We start from the raw sequence: 24,712 nt of genomic DNA, 5'->3' as shown, positions 1-24,712 counted from the left end.
AGGATATCCTTATTCTTAGGAAACATACTCTGAAGTATTTGGAGGTAAAGGACCATGATGCTTCCAACTTATTCTCAGACTGTTCAGAAAAAAACTGAGTGTATGTGTGTGTGTGTGGCAAGATGTGTGTGTGAGTGTGTAGAGAGACACAGACAGTGAAAATGATAAAGCAAATGGATAAAAATGTTAACAGGTAAACATAGGTAAAGGAAATATAGGCAATTTCTGTACTATTTTTATTTTTCCCAATTCTTTCATAAATTTAAAATTATTCCTCCCTCAAATTTTTAAAATTTTGTTCTTCAAAAGACACTGATAAGAAAACAAATAGGCAAACCTTAGCCTAGGAAATATTCACAATACACATACAGGACAAAGGATTTGTATATAAATAACTCCTACTCAATAATAAAAAGGCAAACAAGCCCAATTGAAAAAGGGGTAAAAACTGAGACAAGCAGTTCATAAAGGAAAATGTACAGGTGGACAATTAACATATGAAAAAATCCTTAACAGCATTATGCATCAAGAAAACACAGGGCTTCCCTGGTGGCGCAGTGGTTGAGAATCTACCTGCCAATGCAGAGGACACGGGTTCGAGCCCTGGTCTGGGAAGATCCCACATGCCGCGGAGCAACTGGGCCCGTGAGCCACAATTGCTGAGCCTGCGTGTCTGGAGCCTGTGCCCGGCAACAAGAGAGGCCGTGATAGTGAGAGGCCCGCGCACCGTGATGAAGAGTGGCCCCCGCTTGCCACAACTAGAGAAAGCCCTCGCACAGAGATGAAGACCCAACACAGCCATAAATAAATTAATTAATTAATTAAAAAAAAAAAAAGAAAACACAAATTAGGGACTTCCCTGGTGTCACAGTGGTTAAGACTCCACGCTCCCAATGCAGGGGGCCCGGGTTCAATCCCTGGTCAGGGAACTAGATCCCACATTCATGTCACAACAAAAGAGCTCTCGAGCGCAACTAAGGAGCCCACCTTCCGCAACCAAGGCCCGGTGCAAGCAAAATAAATAAATTGAAAAAAAAAAAGAATCCACTATGATAGGAAAAATTTCATTAAAACACACACACACACACACACACACACACACAAATTAAACGACAATGAGATACCATTCTACACCCACTAGAATAACAACAACAAAAAAAGAAAAACTGTCACTGCCAAATGTTGGTAAGGATGGATGTGCAGCAAACAGAACTCTCACACATTGCTGATGGGAGTGTAAAAATGATTTAACCACTTTGGTAATGTCTGTCAGTTTCTCATTAAATTAAACACACACCTAACCCTACACACCTGCAATTCTACTTCCAGTTATTTACCCAAGAGAAATGAAGCCATATGTATACAAAAAGACTTGTACAAGGACATTCATAGCTGCTTTATTTATAGTGGACAACTCAAATGTTCATCAACAGGTGAATGGAGAAACAAATTGTGGTATATCCATTAAATGGAATTCTACTCAGAATTAAAAAGGAAGAAGTTTCTGATACAAACTGTGGATGAACCTCAAAAACATTATGCTAAATGACAGAAGCCAGACACAGAAGAGTACATATTGTATGATTCCAATTATATAAAGTTCTAGAATAGGTGAAGCTAATCTGTGTGAAAGAAATCTAACAGTTGTTATGAAGGAGGGTGGGGAATGATTGGGGAGGGGCTTAAGGAATCATTCTAGGCTGATAGAAATGTTCTGTATCTGATAAGGTGTGAGCTATACTGGCATATGCAGTTTTCAAAACCACACTTTACACATGCAGATTGCATGTGTATATTGTGTATGGTATGATTATTGTGTATTTCATTGTATGTTAATCATATCTCCACTTTTTTAAAAAGGAAAAAAATAGATTATGTCACTACCCTGTTTAAAACTTTGCTTCCTGTTGCTAAGATCCAAACTCTTTACTGTGGCTGACAAGGCCCTGCATGATCTGGTCTCTACCTGTCTTTGCAGCCTCATCTCCCATTCTCTCCTGCTTGTTCACTATGCTCTAGCCAGATTGGTCTCCCTCCTGCTCTTCAAACATGTCAAGCCCTTTCCTGCCTCAAGATCTTAGTACTTGCAGTTTCCTCTGTTTAGAACACTCTTTTCCCAGCTCTTTGCATAACTGGTTCATTCTCATTCTTCAAGTCTTATCTCAACATCACCCCCTTAGAGAACCCTTTCCTGACCACCCTGTCTAATGTAAGCCCCTTCCAGTTACTCTTTGGTATTATCCTAATCATTTTCTTTTTAGCACTCTCATTATTTGCTATGATTTTGTTTTTCATTTTTCAGTTGTTCATTCTTTGTTCTTCATCTCCCTCCACTTTCATTGTTTTCATTGTTCAATACTGTATTCCCATTGCCTAGCAAGGAGTCTGGCACATAGCAGGTACTTAATAAATATTTGTTGAATGAATGAGTAAATTGTCCTCTAAGGGTAGAAAAAAGGAGAAGATAATTCTTCAGTAAATACAGAAAACAAAATTGAGGAACATGTGTTTCCATCCAATTTGCCTAAAGAAGTATTCAAGAATTTCTTGGAAAAATCTGGTACATCCACTGGGAAAAATTATTAAGGGAAATAAACATGGTTTTAAACTGTTAAAGTTTAATTAATTTTATAACACACTGATAAATTAAATTCAGATAAAATTTAATTGAAATTTGGAATATAAAATTAGAAGATGTTAACAGTGTGTTCAAACTTGAAAAAAGTGAGTATCTTGGGAAATAACAAAATGTCATCTTGCAGGACCAAGAAGTCATCTAGAATAACCAATACTGCAGAAGTCAGGAATCATGAATTTATCAGGAATATCTTATATTTGTATTAATCACTTGATCCTCCTAGTCTTTTGATAGACAAGCCAGAGCTCACATATAGGATGTCTCTGAAACCCCTCGCCCCAAAAAAAACAAGTTGCCAGTGTTGATGAAAATGTGAAATAGCCTGATATGTTGTAAAGATCACTGGGTAAGAAGTCAAAAGCCCCCAAGTATAGTTCACAATTCTTCCACTAACTAGCTGAGTAAATCACTTAATTGCTCTGGGCTGAGGGGTTTTTAATATGTAAAATAAAAGAGATGTACTAAATTATCTCCAAGAGCTCTTCCCATAATAAAGTTCTTTGAGGTGGAAATGGAAATAAAATTGGAGATGCATTGCCTAGTAAAGGTGGCTCATGTCCAACATGGTCATATGAGCTCAAGGTTTGAAAATAGAAAGTATTTAGCATGCTTATTTATCTCATTTTTTCTTAGAGAAGGAACAAGCCTCTCTGAAGTATCTTCCACCAGGAGAATATCTCCACTGATGTCTAGAAAGCTGTTTGGTTGGTGAAGGAAATGACACCATGGACTCCAGAATACTGTCAGGACAGCTTTCAAATCCAATGGGATGACTATACAGGCTAGTAAAAGAAAGGTAACTTACAAAGGGAAGAAAATTCTTTTGTGTGCATCACACTCTGTACTAATTACTTTATATAGCTATCTCATTTACTCTTTACTTATGTTATGTACTATTCCTATTTTTTAAATATAAATGTTTAGATAGAGGAGAAATTGAGGTTCACAGAGTATAAGTGATTTGGAAGCCCATATCCCTTCCACATTCTATCCCATCTCTGTCCAGAGAGTTAAATTCTTCCATGGAACTTTCTTATTCCTTCCGCAGAAGTTTCCTTGACCATCCTGGCCCAAGGTGATTTCTTCTTCTTCAGAGATTCTCTGGTGCATATTACCTATACTACCAATTTCACACCTATAACTTTATGCAATGTTGGTTATATTTGACTCATTTATTAATCAGTAAGTATTTATTAAACAGCCACCATGGAACTTCACTAGGCAGGGGGATACACAAATGAATAAGACACAGTCCCTGCCCTCAGGAGTTAAAATTTAGTGGCGGAGACAACCTCATCTGCAGTCTATTAACACCCCGATCCATTCTAAGATTAAACCACTTTCTCTACTCCTCTCTCCTCCAGTTCAGAACACTTCCATTTCAGCTCTCAGGCAAAAACAAAACAAAACAAACAAACAAACATACCAATGATGAGCTGGAAAGTAGCAAAACTATGCCTTAAGGGAAAGGGGAATTTTAATTAATGAATTAACAGTAGCAAATACTCTATAAACATCGAGGACAAAACAAAGAGGAGGTAATAATTGACTGAGAAAATTAAATTCTAAGCAATAGCACTCTTCCCAGGCAGCACAGAATGACTGGTAACACACGGCTGTCTTCCTAACACATCCCGGGGGGTGGTGGTGGTGGTGGGGGTGTTGGTTATCTCTTGCTGGTAACTAGGCATGGCTTCAGGAACAAGACTATCTATTCCAGCCACTGTTCCAGCCAGTTACACTACTAACAACATATTTCTAAGATAGTCTTCTTGAGTGCAATGACTGTTTTGTAACAGATGGTGAAAGTCCACAGATAAAAGTTATGTGGTACATAGAGCAAAGTCTGGTACATAGAAAAGGTTCTGCTCAGCTTTGGTTTCTTCTTGGTTCTTTTAGTCAGTCTAGATCTTGTGCTCTAGCAGTGTTAAGTTACTTTTTTTTTCTTCAGTGTCATACTCCGGGATACTGACTTAATTTAATCCAATTTAATGAGCACTTTCAATATGCAGTATGGTTGGTACTTAAGAGAAATAAACATGTATAAGAGGATTCCTGCTGCAAAGTGTTGGGAGTTGTGCAAATAATTATCTAGACTATGGACCTGGTAATGTCATGTTCTGTGACAAGTACTTCTGTTCTTGAGAGCCATATATAAAATCCAGATATATGGCCTAGCACATTCTACCCCATAGTGTAAGATTAAATTACTGTCATCTCCAAGGTTCTGGGCTGCGGTATGTTAATGAGGAGTCCTGGTCATGCTTACTAATAGGCTTTTCCCAGAAATGAACTTGCAAGCATTCTCTGAAGTGGAGCTGAATTCAGACAGAGGATCTATTGGTCTTACCAGTGTAACCTAGGATCTGAGAAAGAGAGACCAATCCCTGTGACTTCCTATTACCCAACATCTTTCCTAGAGGTACCCTTGAGGTACCAACCCAAGCCTCACCCCGCCTACTAAGCAAGAGGTGAGGCAGGTGAATAGATTCCCTTTAAAATGTAAAGGGTAGGGTTAAGGGACTGAAATTCATTGAGCATCTACCATGTGTTACACAAAAATCTCATTTAAAGTTTACATTAACACTCTGGAGTATCATTGCCCCCATTTTACATCTGAGGAAACTGAGGCCCAAAGAGGTTAAATAACTTGCCCAAGGTCACATAGCTTGTAAGTGGTGTTGATTCAACTTCGAGAATGGCACTGGATGGAGACCTAGTTCAGAAATCTGCTGGATCCTGCCTCTACCAGGGACCTATCATGGCTAAGTGATATTTCAAATTATCAAACTGCTCCAAAGCCATGGACAGGAGGCCCCCACACAGCACAATCAACTCCAGGAAGACCTAGACAATACATGAAATTCAATTACACCAAATCCCTTTGGTCTCCAAAATTCAGTTTTTTGCACCTTAATTTCAGGGTGCTTCCAGATTAGAAACGTGAGAGCTCAGTTGCCATAAAGCAAAACTCACACCAGGGAAACTCCTGCTGAGTTGGCAACACTCTGGGAGGTGGAGATCCTTGAGGCAGAGGAAGCCAGGGAGCAGGAGAATATAGAAGCCCCAGTAGCCCTGAAAGAACTGAAGATCCGGGAGGCCAGGCAAAGCGATCAGAGGGGTGGCCCCATAGCTGGTGGTCATTAACAGCTCAGGGCTGCATAAAAAGCAGTGGGAAGGCAGGGGATGGTTTCGGTCAGGCTGCCAAAGTCACTGAACCAAATCCTGGAGCCCCAGTTCACTGACCCTTCCCACTCAGCAATTTCCACAGGTAAGTCCAAAGGGGAAGTGCTTCAGGAATCTGACAATTTAATTCTGCTTTGCTGATATAAGGATATCATCACCAAAACTAGAAAGAAAATGGGCCAGTGATTATGACATGATTTTTTAATGAGGTCAACTCTCATTTTTCTATAGGGAGCTTGCCAGGAATTCTCTAAAATAAGAGACAACCCCCAAATCATTTATATTTAACTTTGGGATTTGGGGTGGCACTTGGCAGCAGGTTCCTGAGTATGTTTAACCTGGGTTGAAAATAAAAATTAGTAGTCTTTGGGAATGCACAGATTGATGAATGAGGCACAAAGGGGAACCAACTGTTCATTTAGACGTTGTCATTGATAATCCACAAATGGGGAGGGGAGTTATAAATGAATAATTCTAGCCACCATCAGAAGCTGGTTCTTTGTTAGAATTTGGGCACAGGCCTCAGCATGAAACTAGGCTGGGGAGAAATATTTATTAGCCGGAAGACTTCTGAAATCTTTTCCACAGCAAGTTTATACCCTTTCAGAGAGGAATTTATTTTCAATCTTTGTTTTCCTTTGGCCTCTAAAGTTCCTCCTCAGAGAAAAAGTCAATTCCCTGCTCTGGGCTAGGGCAAAGTACTTGAGGTTTGTCTGTTTCATCCCTGTCCACAGGCCTAGTAACTTTAAGATGGATTTCCTCAGGGTTGCAGGTCTACTGATGGTGTTTTCGTTTATCTCTTAGGAGGGCCCTGAATTTTCCAAACTGCCTTTGAGAGACTCAGATATTTTATTTTATAAATAGTAGTTAGTACAGACTTTATGTATCCATCACTCATATCATCTGTGCAAAATCAAGAAAATATACTCTAGTGGGTACAAACTTAGAGTACCAGGCTCTTAGATATGAGAGGTAATGGAAGTCCCTTGATGGTTTGTTTTCAGTGCAAGACGTACCTGGAGCACATCACTTACTGTAAATGACCTTTACAAGGGGAAGTTACTTTGGAGTGGTTTCACCACGTGAAAATGAGACAGGACCATCACAAGAATAAATAAAATCGTTTATCAAAAGCCAGATCTCAAGTCTAAAAGAGGAGAAAGAACTATTCTTTGCAAGGTTCAAACCTCAGAACAGATTCTTCTCTGCTGGTGTGTGGCATTTCCTCATCCTGCTTAGACTATCCATCTGCCTCTGCTATACAGACCTCCTTATAGGCCCAGTCCAGCCTTAATGCCTCCTGCTGACCACAGGCATTCAGGGAGAAGAAAATTCTGTTGCTGCCTTATTTCTGTCTCTGGAAAGGATGCCTCTCCTCCTAGCCTGCGGCCCTTGGTCAGGCGGGACTGATGGACTGCTGCCTTCAGGACCCACAGAGGCAGGCAGGCAGGCTCCTGTCAGCTCTGCCACTGCTCCTCCACAGCCCTTCCAACGCAGGCCACAGGCCGGCCATGCTCTTAAGCAGAAGTCTAGGCAAGGATTTCAAGTCCTTTTAAGAATTCACTCTGGGTAACGCTAACCTAGGGCTCTGAGTCAACAGCTGGGAATATCCTCTGTGAAGGATATAATGGGGGGAACTGCTGGCTCCCACCTCCTGCTCATCCAGTGGATTGGCTCTATTGCAGTCTTGGCATCAGCGCAATCACACCTGACTTTACCAGTTAGTTTACAGAACACCTCAGATGAGAACTGAGTAAGATAAGAGATATAAAAGCAATTGGTAAACTCCAAAGTCCCAGAAGAATGTACAAGACAATATGACCAAAGATTTCCTAACCCATTCCAGAGTTTAGTCCTTGGATTTCTGTCCTTTTCTCTATTCCCATTCTCCCTGGGTGATCTCATCTGTTCTCCTGGTTTTAATTATAACCTATACGCCAGTAACACCCAAGTCTGCATGTCTGGCTTAAATCTCTCCACAGAACTTTAGTTTTTATTTCTAATAGATTCCTAGATAAGTCTATTTCAGTGTATCCCACAGATATGGTAGAGTAAACAGAACTCACCCGTTTCTTCACTCAGCCCTTCTCTTCCTTTGGAATTTAGCATTTAATTGGTGATACCATCAGCCACATAGTCACCTGAGCTAGACACTAGAGAGCCTTCCTTGATTTTTGCTTTGCCCTCATCCCCTTGCATCCAAGGCCCTTAGGTCTGTTGCTTCTATCCCAAACTTACTAATTCAGGTGCTCATTTGTCTTTCCCCTGTATTATTCTGCTTTAACCTTGATTATTTTCTCTGGTCTTCTTGTCTCCAGATACGTCACATCAATCTACTCTCCACACCTCTGCTAGCACAATATTTGAAAATTAAGTCTGACCATATGTCTCTCCTGCTTAAAATGTTTCAGCAGCATCACAGGATATGGTCCAGGCTCCTTAATCTGATATATATAAGGCTCTCCCTGTCTGTTTCTCCTCATCTTTGGGCCCTTCCTGCCCCCATCTTTATTTCCCTCCACATATTTGCTATCACTGACTGGTCTTTCTGTCTGAAATGTGGTCTCCTTCTGTTGTCAACACCCCGACCCCACATAGCTAAATCCTATTCATCATTTAAGGTTCAGCTCAGATATCACTTCTTCTGAGAAGTCTTCCCTGACTAGCCCCATCCCCTGGTCCATAAGGTGCTGGCATATCTTATATATACCTCTAACAATGCACAAGACTCATTTATTATTATTATTTATTTTTATAATTATATTATACTTATCTCTTCTTCTGGACCGTAAGCTCTTTGTAGGCAGAGACAATGTCTTTATATCCACCATTTCTAGTAGAGTGCATGGCATAAACTAAGCCCCCAATAATTGTTTGAATGACTGAATGTCAGAAAATTAATCTTAGCTTTTTAAAAAACTCTTCAATGGTAAAAACTGAAAAATTATTTTAGCTAACCTCAGTTACCTAGCATCCTCTTGCCCTAAGTCCCTGAACATTTTAAGTAGTGAACTGAATTGATTTCTCTGAATATATTTTAAGTTTATGCCAAAAATTACATAGTGATATTGAAGAAGGGCATTCCTTAAACATTCCAGTACCCAATCTGATGCTCGAATGTCTTGGTTTCTCCCCTTGTCTCCCCACTACTGGGTCTCCATAGAGTTCCGCTGAGACACACACACACCGCTCAGATATTCTTCTCCCCAAACCAGAGCTCTGATGTGGCCACCTGGGGGCAGTGCAGACTTGTGGATGGACTTCACAGTAAGGCTTAGGGAGTCCCAGCGCTGAGCAGTCCCAGTCTGTGTGCCACTCCGCCCAGTTCCCTTTCCTCCCACTTTGACTCAGGCTCCTATTGAGTTGACATGAGGCTGACTGGAATAGGTGCGCAGGTGTGAGGCACGCTCACAGAGCAGCGTGCATACCCATACCCATATCCTGGAACACTTCTAGCCTCCAACTCCTGAGAGGCAGGGTTAAACAAATCAAGCTGGGGGTTTCTTTGAGCCAGGTTGTGAATATGTCATATTTCTGTAGTTCTCTAAATTAAATATCCTTGGCTCCCATCCACCAGTGGGTGGAAATCCAATCTTGGTCCTTTTTTCAGGATCTCACAGGTATTTCAGAAATGTCTCTCAGTCAGTGCCTGACGCCTTTGGAGCTCTTTGCCCGTGACAATTGTCTGTTCTAGGACCCTTTCTCTAGACCTAACTGGGGCATAGAGACCTCTGTTGAGGCTCCAAAATAGCAGTGCCTTTGGTCACCTCTTTGAGCACAAAGTCATCCCCATTCAAGGTCCTACTGTGCCGGGGTCTGTAGGAGAGTGGGAGCAGGACCTGGCTGCTCAAGGAGACCGCAGTGCTCCTTAGCACCATCCCTTTCAGAGCCAGGCTCAGGAAATTCTCTCTCCTCTGCCCTCCTCTACTCCTAAGAGCCCTTCTTTGTCTCAGACAAAACAGCTGTATCCCCTCTGAGACCTGGGCTGATTTCAAAAACAAAAGCCTGTTGATTTCTTTTATTTTTCTTTTCTGAGGCGAATGAAGCCCTGATCTCCAGAACAAAAGGCCCTCAGTTACTCTTTTGGGATGGCGAGTGTAGAAGATAGGAATAGTTCATTCTTTCACAAAGAACAGAAATGGCTGACACCACAGAAAATAAGACAGTTAATTCCTCAAGCAGGTTAGCCTGTCAAACACTAACGCACTGCTTATCTCATACTTTGTTCCCAGAGTATGGAGCCTGTCCAGGAAGAGGCAGTAGGCCATACTGCAGGTAGAGATCCACACTGATAATGTGCCAGCCTCAGACTGGGGAGTGCTTCAGGTTGAAAGTAAGCAGCAAACTTAGGCTCCCCCATCGTCTGTGTAGGTCCCAGATTGACTAGGGAGGATGGAGCTGGTACTCCCACGTTCCAATTCCCTGGGGCTGGCCTCATTTAGGCCTGATCTCTGGAAGAAGTTTGAAGAACCTATGGGAGAATTACCCCAAGACCACATCTAACCCTTGAATAATGAACTGGATAATGAAATAACAGAAGAGAGCAATCTTGATTACTGATTTTTTTTTGTATAAATTTTTATTTTTTAATATTTAATTAAAATATCCTTATTTTGATTACTGAGATTTTTGACACCCCCTTAAATTTTGCACCTTAGACGCATACCTTGCTTGTCTCACCCTAGCCTGTCCATTGGCATCTGCCCCTTGCAGAGCTACCTAGAGTCCTTGTAGTTCATTCACAGGATATAGCCTGAGCCTAGCTATATGAGACCCTTGGTGGGGCACCAGCATCTCAGCCTGACCTTGGGTCAGAGTCAGGGGGCCCAGCATCCTGGGCTAGCACTTCTCCCACACCCTCAGCTAGACTGTATTGAGGTCACACCTGTAAGGTATTGTACAATGAGACATCTGGGCATCAATCCAAGAGTCCTTTGATTGATTTTTTTAATAGATGGAGAGAATTTGCTAACATACCACTATTCATCAGGGGTCATATGAGGATCCAAGAATTTCACAAAATCTAGGTTGTTCTGATTTGATTAAGACCACATTCTTTTTTTTTTTTTTAATTTATTTATTTTATTTATTGGTTTTTTTGGCTGCGTTGGGTCTTTGGCTACACACGGGCTTTCTCTAGTTGCAGTGAGTGAGGACTACTCTTCATTGCAGTGCACAGGCTTCTCATTGTGGTGGCTTCTCTTGTTGCAGAGCAGGGGCTCTAGGCACACAGGCTTCAGTAGTTGTGGCACATGGGCTCAGTAGTTGTGGCTCACGGGCTCTAGAGCTCAGGCTCACTAGTTGTGGTGCACGGGCTTAGTTGCTCCCCGGCACGTGGGATCTTCCTGGACCAGGGCTTGAACCCGTGTCCCCTGCATCGGCAGGCGGATTCTTAACCACTGCACCACCAGGGAAGTCCCAAGACCACATTCTTTAGTGTGGCCCATAATAAGGCCAGCCCTTCACCACTTCATTTCATCTGTTTCTAGCCTCATGTCTAGCCATTCCCCCATGTACACTATACTCTTGTCACAGGGAACAATTTGGTCTGCTTGCTGTTTTCGAAGCATAAGAAGTACTTTCACGCCTCCGTGCCTTTGCTCATGTTGTTTCCTTGCCTGGAATACCTTTTTTCTTCCTCTCTGACTGATGAACTCTTTACTTATCTTCAGGCCCAAATAAAATATCATCTCCTCTGTAGTTTCCACTAATATGTTCCCCTTATTGAAGTTCACTAACACTCCTGATAGTCTCTGTCCCGTTTTCATGTAGCTGTTTTTTACTTGTCTCTTTATCGGTGAACTCAGTGAATGGCTTGAAAGAGCAACTCCTGAGGTTACTTCCTCTCCCCCTCCTCTTCATTCATTCTCCCCATCCTATGACTTCATTCATCTTTGTATCCGCAGCTCTTAGCATAATGCTTGCCACGGAGGAGTAGGAGTACTTAACAAACATTTGCTGCAAGGCATCAGGCAAAATGTGGTTCTTTTATTTTCACTTTCTATTTCCACTTCTCAGGAGATTTTGATTACTGGTCTCAATTTCCTCTCCTGATCATTTCTGTTCTTTCTGACCATATGCATCTCATCCCAGTTTTACCTAGCTTTTCTTGGCTAGCTCTCCCAACCCACTCCACTCATTCAGCACATATTTATTGAATACCTGTGGTTCCGCATGCACTATTCTAGGCATTGAGGATACAGCAGTGAACAAGATAGATGGGATACTTTCATGGAGCTTACATTATGGTTGAATAACTGGACCAAAACAAGTAAATGAACAAGATAATTTCAAATAATGATGAGTTATAGAAAGGAAATAAAGTGATGTGATAGGGAGTGAAGAGACATTAGTCAGGTAAGCCCTCTCTGACAAGGAAACATTGAAATCTTGAGGATAAGAAGGAGAAAGCCATATGGGGATCTGCAGAAAAAAATTTCAAGTGGAAAGGTCAGCAAGAGCACAGGCCTAGAGACAAGATCAAATGACTGAAAATTATAAAGCATTATATAAATAAACAAAATGATTGCTTCAAGACTTTCATTAGCCTGTCAGTATACCGTCAGCCCTTTCACAATAGAATAGCTTCAATCCCTTCTGAGAAGTGACTGATTTCCCTTAACCTCCAATGTCCCTACCACTCAAATCACAGAATTTTCTTCCAGTGAATCCCATTGAAACTCACCAGAAGTTCATCTGACTGAAGCACCAATCCATGGGATTAGATGCGTTGTGTGGTCCCTTTTAAGGGACTTCCCTCCCTCCCCTATCACTTCCAGAAGGACTAGGCGCTGCTCTCCCTTCTCCAGGAACACTCAAATGGAAATCCAGGGGCAGCGTTAAGGGGAAAAAGTCAATTCTCTGGACAGATACACACAAGTGGGAGAGCCTGGAGTCCACTTCTGTGAATCCCAGGAGTGTCTCCTCACCCCTACAGCCATTCTTGTTATCCTTTCTCCACACTGTGTGTTGCCCTCCACTGGGCTACCATGCCCGGCTGGTGAGGGAGTCCAAAAGAGCTGGCCTCCTCTCTTAGATACCAGAGCAGCTGCTTGAAGAGGCTGGAGGGCTTCCTGCCGCTGGAGACATGAAACACTCTCAGTAAGCCAGGAGCCAGAATCAAAACCATATGGTTTGCTTTGCAGTAAAGATCACAGGGCCTGAAAAACTAGAGGAAGGAGGGCCAGCCAGGGAACACGTTTTGGGAGTAAGAGAGTTGTGCCTATCCCAATCCTGGCAGCCCTGTACTCACAAGTATAGTCCCCCTACCTAAGGGCCCTCCTTTTCTTGGACTCATAGCCCATTTCGACTCTCTTCAGACCCAGATTGGTAAAAGTTCAAACAATAAAGCCCAGAGAATGAGATTATCCACTCCCTGGAAGATCCTGGTCCCCTAAAGGCCTCCTGACCAGATGCCCCCCAAAAGAAAACTGTCCCTATTTATTCTTATCTCTAATGAACTGACATACCCCACACCTTAAAAATATTAAACGAGCAGCCCTTTATCTAGTTGTTTACTGTGAATCTAACTAGATACAGGTTCTCTAAGATTTTTCTTAGATTTTTAGATTTATCTTAGATTTTTCCAAGGTGCTCCTGAGGTAGATAGAATCCATAAGCATTAAAACGAAATTCATGCTAATGACTCCTTCTAAAAGGATAAACTGCATGGTTCTAATGTGGAAGCCTGGATTTGGATCTGCTTTAGGACTTTAAATGCCAGGGCTTCTGTTAGTTCCAGTGGGTTCCTGTTCTTACTGCTACATGAGCGGGGATTGTTTAAGGACACTAAACAAGTTTTGGGGAGGAGGTGCTGCATGCCTGGAACTGGGATAGCTCCCAGTGCCTTCTGCTTTGCAGACCAAGGCCAAGGCACTCAAGGAAAAATTGAATCCTAATTCTCACTGTCCACCTGCTGCCTCCCTGCTCCCCAACCCCAGCCCATCACTTCAGTGGCTTCCTCTAAAAGGCAGCATTAGTGGGGAAAGCTCTATGTCCACAAGTCTCCATGTCCATGCAGAAGAGTTTGGGGCAGCTGGCTTTGTTTTAGGGCCCAGGCTGACCCATAAATGGGAGGAACATTCCAGGTAACCTTTTACTATAAGAAAGGGGTAGAGCCTCAGTACCTCAGAGTTGAGAGCCTGCTCCATAAACCTCTCCCATAATCTGTTCACTCAGGGCAGATCTGCAATATGCTGGGTCGTGGAAGAAAAAGAAAAAGCAAAAAATAAAACAAAAACAAATAAACATAAGTTTTCCTAACTTTCTTCTGCAGGTATTTTCTTGGATGGGAAGGGAAATGAAAGATCTGATAGAGAGAATGGTTCTCCTTCTTGGCTACTGTGGAAAGTAAGTGTTTACAAGGTTGCGTGATCAGGGATTTAAGGGTGGGATTTTGTCTTAAGCTTCAAAAAGTTGCAAAGATGATACTGTGCCTGCCTCCCAGAACCCCTGACCTGCTCCACTATATGTTTAAGTCAAAACAGGGAGCAATCACCTGAAGCCCTTTGGCTCCAAACAGGACCCTCAATTCTAGCCATCAAAGACATGGCCCTCGTTCTAGAAGCTCCAACCATGCATTCGCAGGAAATTTAGAAAAGCTGGAGTTCAGCCTTTGCTCCTCTCCTGATGTTATTTCTCATTGCCCCTCAAGGGCTATACACAGAATGCAAGGGACTGGCTATTTGGGTGAATTCAGTGAGGACATTGCCAGTTATAATTCATTCTTATCAGCCACAGAAACAGGATTAAGTATCAGACACATGTGCCAGAATGTGTTAAGCACTGATAGGTTGGCAGGATTGTTTTGAAGCTTTTGACCAAAATTAATTATATTTTAATATGTTCTATATATTTTTGTATAGACTCTATCTTATTTAAGTATCACAATAATGCTAAACTTTGGAAAGGGAAAGTATGACTCTCACTATTATATATACAAACACAAAGAGATTAAATGACTTGCCCAAACTCATCTAGCTTTGTTGTTACTAGAGTCAAGACTAGAACACTGATTGCCTAACTTCCAGTTCAGTGCCTTTTCCGCCATTTCAACTTAAGAACAAATATCCTCCAAAAAGTTGCAGTAAATCAAGGTATTAGCAGTCACTGAAGCCCTTCCCTGGGCTCCCATTATAATTATGGAGTCTTCCTCTTTCAAGGCTGAGTCGTCGTTTGCCACAATGTGCTCCCCCAGATTCACACACAGTTCACGTGCACGGAACACCATCAGGCACTTTGCATACCATTATTTCAATTCATTCCCCAGTACCTCCATTGAGGATATTATTTACCCATGGTACTGATAAACTGAAGCTCAGAGAAAGCAGATACATTAGTTTAAAATCCTAGAGCTTGTAAGCTGCAGTCGGAGCAGAAACCAGGTCTTCTGATACTCTGATCCTCTTTCTTGATACCCAAGGACCCCAGAAACATTAGCCATAATAGGAATCAAACATAGATCTCCTCAAGACATGAGTAAGTTTGTGGACTTTACCTGCATGAGGCAGATTTTCGGGCTGGAATATCATGTAATACAGGAGAGAACCTTCAGTTTCTCCAGAAGTGGCAACTATCCTTCCCACTGGGTGTCCACACAGAAACACGGGAGCATGCTTACGTGGCACGTGCTGCCCCGCCTCCCCCTGCCAGGGGTTTGGTCACAGCTACAGCATCTTGACAGCATATTTAAACCAACTTGCAGTAACTGGCAACAAAGTATCATTCCCGGACAGGCTGCGGGTCCTTGAGCTTCTGCAGACTTTGGAAGAGGGAATCCTTAGCTGAAAAATTCAAGAACCAGGGGGTCCCAGAGAGGTACGTAATAAATTCCATTCAGATGTTGGGACTGGTTTTTTCCTCTTTCTTTCTTTCTTTCTTTTTTTTTCAATCACATTCGAAGAGCAAACAAGTTCTTTTCACCTTATCAAGCAAGGTGAGAGGAACATTGCTTCCTTTATTCTTGAGTGGGTCTGCACCAAAGGATTGAGAGGGCTAACAGCATCTGAGTAATTAAGGGTGACATCTGGGTTATCTGAGAGCACTTTGTACATGTGACAGAATTATCCGAATAGGTAAATGGTGTTGCAAATACTTCAGCAAAATCCAATTACAGGCCTCTGAGTCCATTCTAATTTACGGCTCCCACACTGTTTACCTGCAGTATAGGCAGCGCATCCGTTTTGAAATTCTTCTAAGAAACCATGACTGTGCAAATTGGTCCAACAAATAGCTGAATGTACACATTGCTCCGTTAGAGAGGGAAAGGCAGACGTAGACATAAGTACTAAATTTTATCTCATGGCATCTGAGCTGCCTAGATGGCCTGACAGCTTTGTTGTGCTACAATATATGGGTAACAATTGGGTCATTAGGTAGCTCACAAAACTCCCCTCCAGCAGCCCAGGCTCTCCTGGGGTTAACTCTTGCTGTGGGGCTGGGATGAGGAAAAACAGACATTCCCAAGCTGCAGCTGCAGTTGACGTCTCCTTCACCCCACACCTGAGCTCCTGCTCCCTGGAAGAGAAACCTGAGTAAAGACAGCCATGGCAGCAGAGAAGGGTTCTTCTTGGCAGTGGCTGCTTCTGACTTCAGAGCTGTGGGCACTGAGCTAGAAAGCAGTACAGAGAGAGAGGACCAGGAACTAAATGACACTGGAAAATGGGAAACTCAGGGGAGAAAGGACCTGACTTTCTTCCCCTCAAAGACGTGTGCTTTGCAAGGTTCGTCTTTTCATCTGGACTGGTGAGTCTCAAAATTTTTAGTCCTTAGACTATTTGAGCAAAACAAGAGTGTCTCACCTATTTACTAGACTAAATAAACAAACCAGCAAACAAACAAACAAACAAAAAACCACTTTTGAGCTGTTTTTGCTGAATCCCTGTGATTATTTGTAGCTCCCTTTAAACATGTTTGTTTTGATGCATTTAAGTTTTGATCGAAATCCACAGTGGAAAATATTGTTTCAAAGGGAAAAAAAACAAACCACCCAACATACTTCTGTGCCTTGCATACTGACCCAGCCCACAGAACGATTGGAAGAATCTTTGCCGACCCACCAGAGATCCCTGGATTCCACTTGGAGAACCATCGATCTAAAAAACGACATCTTGATTTCAGAACCCTTCTTTTGATCTGGAATTATCTATTATTGACCACAGAAAGCTGCTACTGACGATTACCGGAACAGTGCCCTGTACAGCGAGAGGTGAGCCCAGTGTGGGAAGGAGAAATCTCTTTCTCTTTCTCAGCGGGTGTTTCGGTACAGTGCGATATCTATGCTTAGTATGATATCTATGAGCTCAATTTCTTCTTCTTCTCTTTTTCTTCCTCTTCTTTTTCCTTTCTCTCCCCTCCTTCCTCTTCCTCATTTTCTTCTACTTTGTTTGTTTCTTCTATAGTAAAAATTTCCCCAAGCCCTGGGTGCCTAAATGATTTTTGCCTGGTACATTCCACTAATTGAAGTTTCGTAATCACAGTTTCTTATTCGGGTGTGAATTTTCCTATATCTGAGCACCCAAATTATTGTAAACGCAGCTGGCCCCTGCCCATGCCTTGTGTACAGTTACCTGAGACAGTACCAGAGAAGAGAAGGCTGCAGGTTTGTGCCTTTCACTGTACCAAACTGCAGAGCTCTATTGAGATAAGTGTAGGAAAGGAGAACCTTCGTGGAGGGAGCAGCCATGTTGCAATGAACCGACAACACAGATAATATGAAGAACAAATCCAGGGAGAAATGGAACCATACGCTGGAAGCATGAAGTTACAATAGTTCCTTTGGTCAAACTGCTCTGAAAATGCAGGAAAAGACTCTCACTCGTGTTGAAGGTAGGGCATGTGTCTGCATCTGCTCTGCTTAAACCACAGGGATCTCATTAAGGATCGGGGCACTGACACTGATGGCTTCATTCTGGGCACAACCCTCAGCAGGATGGCCCCATGCAAAGGTAATTGCCAGGAATGGAGGGCTCATTATAGCCTTTTGATTTGGTCACCCAAACATCCTGTCAGACAGATGTAGAAAGGAGACCAATCTTTACCTCAAAAGAAGTAAATTGTGGGTTGAAGTGTTTGGTTTCAGTCTCTGTCAGGTTAAGGCTTTGAAAAACAGACCTGTGGGTCTAGGAAACCACATACCGGATTCAATTGCTTTGGAGTCCTGAGAATATTCAAGGATATAAGGAAATATATAACCCAATTCAAGACAATTATTTTAATTGGCGGTTTTACTGTCTAGTGCAGTAACCCTTATTTTGTGTAAGTGGCTCGGGGTTGGAATGCAATCTGGGAAAGGGCTGTTTCTGGTTCTTCAAGTCAGTCTGAAGGAATATCAAAAGTTAAAATAACATAAAACTTGCCATCTTTCGGTTACACCATGAATCTTTCTCTCTTCCGAGCACTTCTACATATGGGTAAGCGTTCTAGCAAAGATGCAGTTACAATCCAGCATGGGGAAGCAAAGGAGCCCAAGTGTTCAAAGTTGGACATAAGAGCCAGGACACTAGTCAAAAAGAGAGAAGAGCTATTATAGAAAAGAAATAGAAAATAGAAACCAAAATGATCAGATGTCGGTGTGTGTGTTGGGGTTGGGGGGATGGTGGATGGTAGCAGAGGGTCATCTTTGATTGACATAAGTAAGAATATAGTTCAGGGAGAATGTGCACAAAGAAATAGATCGTGGCTTGAGAAAAAACTGACTTCAGTTGGGTAGGGAACATTTATTCAGATTTTGGGGAGAAAATTGGAAAGAACTGTAAAGCTAAAGTCTGTATCCAATTTGAATACCTATGCAGCTGGGTCTGGGGGCCAAAGTAGTCCCTAGAGCCCCTAGAGGTCTGCATTTTGCTCAAAAGGCAGCTCTCTTGAGGAAAAAGAAGAAGAATGGGGGCATTGCAGCGGGGGAGAGGTCCATAAGCCCTTCTGATGGCCCCCACACAGGTAGGACACAGCCATGAATTGCCTGCTAGACAGCCACCAGTTCTGTCTCCATCCGTTCCCGAAACCCGTGTTTACAGATTCTTTCTTTATATTCAGGTGTTTTTAAGAAGAATCAGCTTGGAGCAAAAGTACTAAATTCAAAACATTCTAAACCACAATTTAAATCTTATTTAAAAGATGAAAGGATGAGAAGTGTGACTCTTTTCATTTGTGTAGAAATAGTCACTGCACACAGTATCCCATCCGGTATGTGTTTCACTCTTTCCTTGGTTTGTTCTGCTCTCAAGTGCCATCAGGCCTCATTCAATACAGTCAGTAATTGGACTTTTAGAAGGGGGAAAAGTGGTTATTTAAAATTGCCTCCTTATGTCCTGTAGTTGCACCCTTTGACATTTGCTTCCAGAGAAGTGTATACAGTGATGACTGACTAGGTATCTGCTTTAATTTAGTTCAACTGTGAAATAAATTAGGAGGCCATCCCCATCCTTAGCATCACTGTAAGTTAGGGACACAGAGAAAAATTCACTGGACCCTAGTGAAGGCATACACGGATTGGAGCTTCGGTGTGGTCAGGTGACCTGATTCACAGGAGCAGCAGGTCTTGGTGCACAAAGCTCAGGAATAGGAATTAGGAGACCAGTTTCTAGTACTGCATCTACTTCTAACAGCCTGTGAGGCCTTAATCTAGTCATTGACCCGCTCAGGGCAGCCATCTTCCCATGCATCAAATGGGAAGACAAAGACTAGCTTCCCCTACTTGTGGATAAGATGACAGCTGAAAGTATCTGCCTTAGCCAGGGGAGAGGGAGTGGGGTCAGAGAGAGACAGTTGTGACAGCTGACTTTGTCACTTGATTGCTTAATTTTTAAAATCTTGATCTCCCTCTTCACTGGGATCCTGAATAGTCTGGACACACTTTTATTTTCTTTTAAGTAAAGTTGTTATCGAAAGTTTTTCTGTTTCTATTAGACAAAAAAGCCTTCAGCTTGATGAATTTTCACCACATAAACACACCCAGGAAACCTAAACCTAGATCTAGAAATAGGACATTACCAGTACCCAGAACCCCCTCATGCCCTCTTTAAGTCCCTTTCTTCCCAAGGGCAACCACTAACCTGACTTCTAACACCATGATTAAGTTTTGCCTGTTTGAGGGTTTATGTATGTGTGTATATACTTTGATGTGTGACTTCTTTTGCTTAATATTACGTTTGTAAGATTCAGTTATGTTATTGCATGTAGTAATATTTTGGGGTTTTTTGGGGGTTTTTTGGTTTTTTTTTGTTTGTTTGTTTGTTTTGTTGTTGTTTTTTGGCCACACCACGCGGCTTGTGGGATCTTAGTTCCCTGACCAGTGATCGAACTCTTTGCCCCCTGCAGTGGAAGGGTGGAGTGCTAACCACTGGACTGCCAGGGAATTCCTACATGTAGTAATATTTTATTTTCATTGCTCTATAATATTTCATGAATTTATATACCACAATTTATTTATCCATTACCTTATTGATGGACATTTGGGTTGTTTCCAGTTGGGGACTATTATGAACAGTTCTATTAGGAACATTTATGAACAGTTTTTTGCTGAACATATGAATGCATTTCTATTGGGTATATCTAGAAATGGAATTGCTGAATTATAGGACGTGTGAGTTCTGCTTTAAGAGATACTGCCAGTTTTCCAAATTAGTTGCATCATTTTACACTCCCACCAGCCATGTCTGAGATTTCTGTTTTTTTCTACATTCTCATCAACACTTGGTGTTGTCTGTCTTTTACATTTAGCCATTTTGGTGGGAGAGTAGTGGAATGCTTTTTTATTTTAATTTATATTTCCTTGATGACTAATGAAGTTGAGCACCTTTTAATATATTTATTGGCCATTTGGATACACTGTTTTGTGAAATAACTTTCAGGTCTTGAACCTATTCTTGTCTGACATTTTTATTGGTCTATAAGTGTTCTTTAAATATTATGGACATTGTTGTGTACATGTTGCAAATATCATTTCCCACAATGCTGTCAAATCATATTGGAGCCTGAGGCAAAGGAAAATTCAGAAATACTGATAGCTATCTTTATTTAAAATTATGGCATTTTGCTCATCATGGATTTTTAAAAATTAACTCTGCTTTTTAAAAATATTGCATAACTTCTTATTTGTTTTGATTACTGAGGGGTTTTTTTGGTGCCCCTTTAAAAATTGTGTCCAAGCTTAACACCTCACTTGCCTCACCCTAAATCTGTCTCTTATTCCATTCTGTGGCTTCCATTATAGTCTTTATAGTGTTATTTGTTGAAAAGGAGTTCCTAATTTAAATTTAAATTTAAATTAATTGAATTGAATTTTTCAAGCTTTTCTTTTACGGTTAGCATCTTTTTAAAAAATTCTGTTTAAGAAATTTTTTCCTACTTAAGTCATAAAGATATTCTCCTATAATTTCTTTTAGAATAGTGCTATCCAATAGAACTTTCTGCAATGATAGAACTATTCTCTATCTGTGCTGTCCAATATGACAGCCAATATGATGCAGCTGTTGAGCACTTGAAATGTAGCCAGTATGTCTGTTGCACTGAATTTTAAATTTTATTTCCTTTAATTAATTTAATTAAATATAGCTAGTGGCAATGTAGTCTGACAATGTTGTCCACCTGGAATTGATTTTAGGATATGCTATAAGGTCATGTCTCCTTTTTTTCTTCCATATGGATATCCAGTTGACCCAGAATCATGTACTGAAAAGACCATTAATTCCTTTTATAATTTACCAATGTTCTACATGTGAATCTGGTTCTGGGATGTCCATTTTTTTCTATTTATCTATTAGTTCGTCTTTGTGCCAATTCCATGCTGTGTCAAATACTGTAGCTACTATAATGAGACTTAATACATAATAGAATAAGTTTTTCATGTTTCTGGTCTTCCCCAGGAGGTCTTGGCTATTCTTGAACTTCTGCATTTCCACATAAATTTTATTTATTTATTTATTGAAGTATAGTTGACATACAATATTATGTTAGTTTCAGGTGTACAACATAGTGATTTGACATTTAAATACATCAGGAAATGATCACCATGATAGGTCTAACAACCATCTGTCACCGTACAAAGATATTACAGTATTACTGACTATATTTCTTATGCTGTATATTACATCTTGTGACTTATTTATTTTATAACTGGAAGTTTGTCCCTCTTAATCTCCTTCACCTATTTCACCCAACCCCCTACAGCTGTCTCCTCTGGCAATCAGTTTGTTCTCTGTTCTCTGATAAAGTTTGTTCTCTGTATCTATGTCTATTTCTGTTTTGTTTTGTTTGTTTTGTTTTTTTAGATTCCACACATAAGTGAAAACATATGGTATTTGTCTGTCCAACTTATTTCACTTAGCATAAGTTGTGGCATGTTGTGGCAAATGGCAAGATTTCATTCTTGTTTATAGTTGATGATATTCCATTGTGTATATATACCACATATTCTTTATCCATTCATATATCAGTGGATATTTAGATTGCTTCCACAGCTTGGCTGTCGTAAATAATGCTGCAATGAACATTATTGTTCACTGAACATATATTGTTCATACATGTTTTAAATTAGTGGGTTCATTTCCTTTTGTTTTCCACCCAGAAATGGAATTGCTAGATCATATGGTAGTTCTATTTTTAATTTTTTGAGGAACCTCCATACTATTTCCCATGGTGGCTGTACCAATTTATATTCACACTAACAGTCCACAAAGGTTCAGTTTTCTCCACATCCTCACCAATCATTGTTATCTGTTGTCTTCTTTTGTTTTATTTTTTTTTAACATCTTTATTGGAGTATAATTGCTTTACAATGTTGTGTTAGTTTCTTCTGTATAACAAAGTGAATCAGCTAAATGTATACATATATCCCCATATCCCCTTCCTCTTGCATCTCCCTCCCACCCTCCCTATCCCACCCCTCTAGGTGGTCACAGAGCACCGAGCTGATCTCCTGGTGCTATGCAGCTGCTTAGGACTAGCTATTTTACATTTGGTAGTGTATATATATCAATGCTACTCTCTCACTTTGTCCCAGTTTACTCTTCCCCCTCCCCATGTCCTCAAGTCCATTCTCTAGGTCTGCGTCTTTATTCCTGTCCTACCACTAGGTTCATCAGAAACATTTTTTTTTTAGATTCCATATATATGTGTTAGTATATGGTATTTGTTTTTCTCCTTCTGACTTACTTCACTCTGTATGACAGACTCTAGGTCCATCCACCTCACTACAAATAGTTCAATTTCGTTTCTTTTTATGGCTGAGTAATATTCCATTGTATATATGTGACACATCTTCTTTATCCATTCATCTGTCAATGGACACTTAGGTTGCTTCCATGTCCTGACTCTTGTAAACAGTGCTGCACTAACCACTGTGGTACATGTCTCTTTTTGAATTATGGTTTTCTCAGAGTATATGCCCATATGGTAGTTCTATTTTTAGTTTTTTAAGGAACCTCCATACTGTTCTCCATAGTGGCTGTATCAATTTACATTCCCACCAACAGTGCAAGAGGGTTCCCTTTTCTTCACAACCTCTCCAGTATTTATTGTTTGTAGATTTCTTGATGATGGCCACTCTGACCGGTGTGAGGTGATACCTCATTGCAGTTTTGATTTGCATTTCTCTAATGATTAGTGATGTTGAGCATCCTTTCAGGTCTTTGTTGGCAATCTGTATATCTTCTTTGGAGAAATGTGTATTTAGGTCTTCCGCCCATTTTTTGATTGGGTTGTTTGTTTTTTTGATATTGAGCTGCATGAGCTGCTTGTATATTTTGGAGATTAATCCTTTGTCAGTTGCTTTGTTTGCAAATATTTTCTCCCATTCTGAGGGTTGTCTTTTCCTCTTGTTTATGGTTTCCTTTGATCTGCAAAAGGTTTTAAGTTTCATTAGATCCCATTTGTTTATTTTTGTTTTTATTTCCATTTCTCTAGGAGGTGGGTCAAAAAGGATCTTGCTGTGATTTATGTCACAGAGTGTTCTGCCTATGTTTTCCTCTAAGAGTTTGATAGTGTCTGACCTTACATTTAGGTCTCTAATCCATTTTGAGTTTATTTTTGTATACAGTGTTAGGAAGTGTTCTAATTTCATTCTTTTACATGTAGCTGTCCAATTTTCCCAGCACCACTTATTGAAGAGGCTGTCTTTTCTCCATTGTATATTCTTGCCTCCTTTATCAAAGATAAGCTGACCATATGTGCATGGGTTTATCTCTGGGCTTTCTATCCTGTTCCATTGATCTATATTTCTATTTTTGTGCCAGTACCATACTGTCTTGATTACTGTAGCTTTGTAGTAGAGTCTAAAGTCAGGGAGCCTGATTCCTCCAGCTCCGTTTTTCTTTGTCAAGATTGCTTTGCCTTTTCGGGGTCTTTTGTGTTTCCATACAAATTGTGAAATTTTTTGTTCTAATTCTGTGAAAAATGCCAGTAGTAGTTTGATAGGGATTGCATTGAATCTGTAGATGGCTTTGGATGTATAGTTATTTTCACAATGTTGATTCTTCCAATCCAAGAACATGGTATATCTCTCCATCTGTGTGTATCATCTTTAATTTCTTTCATCAGTGTCTTATAGTTTTCTGTATACAGGTCTTTTGTCTCCTTAGGTAGGTTTATTCCTAGGTATTTTATTCTTTTTGTTGCAGTGGTAAATGGGAGTGTTTCCTTAATTTCTCTCTCAGATTTTTCATCATTAGTGTATAGGAATGCAAGAGATTTCTGTGCATTAATTTTGTATCCTGCTACTTTACCAGATTCATTGATTAGCTCTAGTAGTTTTCTGGTAGCAGCTTTAGGATTCTCTATGTATAGTATCATGTCATCTGCAAAGAGTGACAGCTTTACTTCTTCTTTTCCAATTTGGATTCCTTTTATTTCTTTTCCTTCTCTGATTGCCGTGGCTAAAACTTCCAAAACTAT

General features: G+C 40.8%; 1 protein-coding gene and 1 long non-coding RNA gene across 2 annotated transcripts in view; both read left to right on the top strand.

Moving 5' to 3' along the window:
* The window catches only part of LOC309646203, a 441,930-nt gene extending 434,372 nt beyond the window's left edge, over positions 1–7,558 (top strand). The window contains exon 3 of the long non-coding RNA XR_014255215.1: positions 740–7,558. This is a non-coding gene — a long non-coding RNA (uncharacterized lncRNA). The remainder of the gene's footprint in view (positions 1–739) is intronic.
* An 8,089-nt stretch (positions 7,559–15,647) lies between these two features.
* The window catches only part of ASIP (agouti signaling protein), a 100,795-nt gene continuing 91,730 nt past the window's right edge, over positions 15,648–24,712 (top strand). Inside the window, exons 1-2 of the mRNA XM_082432263.1 lie at positions 15,648–16,567; positions 16,984–17,030. Coding sequence (XP_082288389.1) covers positions 16,484–16,567; positions 16,984–17,030 — 131 coding nt within the window. The 5' untranslated portion in view covers positions 15,648–16,483. The remainder of the gene's footprint in view (positions 16,568–16,983; positions 17,031–24,712) is intronic.

The sequence above is a fragment of the Balaenoptera physalus genome, assembly GCF_965194825.1.
Source record: "Balaenoptera physalus genome assembly, chromosome: 16".
Lineage (NCBI taxonomy): Eukaryota > Metazoa > Chordata > Mammalia > Artiodactyla > Balaenopteridae > Balaenoptera > Balaenoptera physalus.
This window is presented reverse-complemented; position numbering and strand designations above follow the sequence as displayed.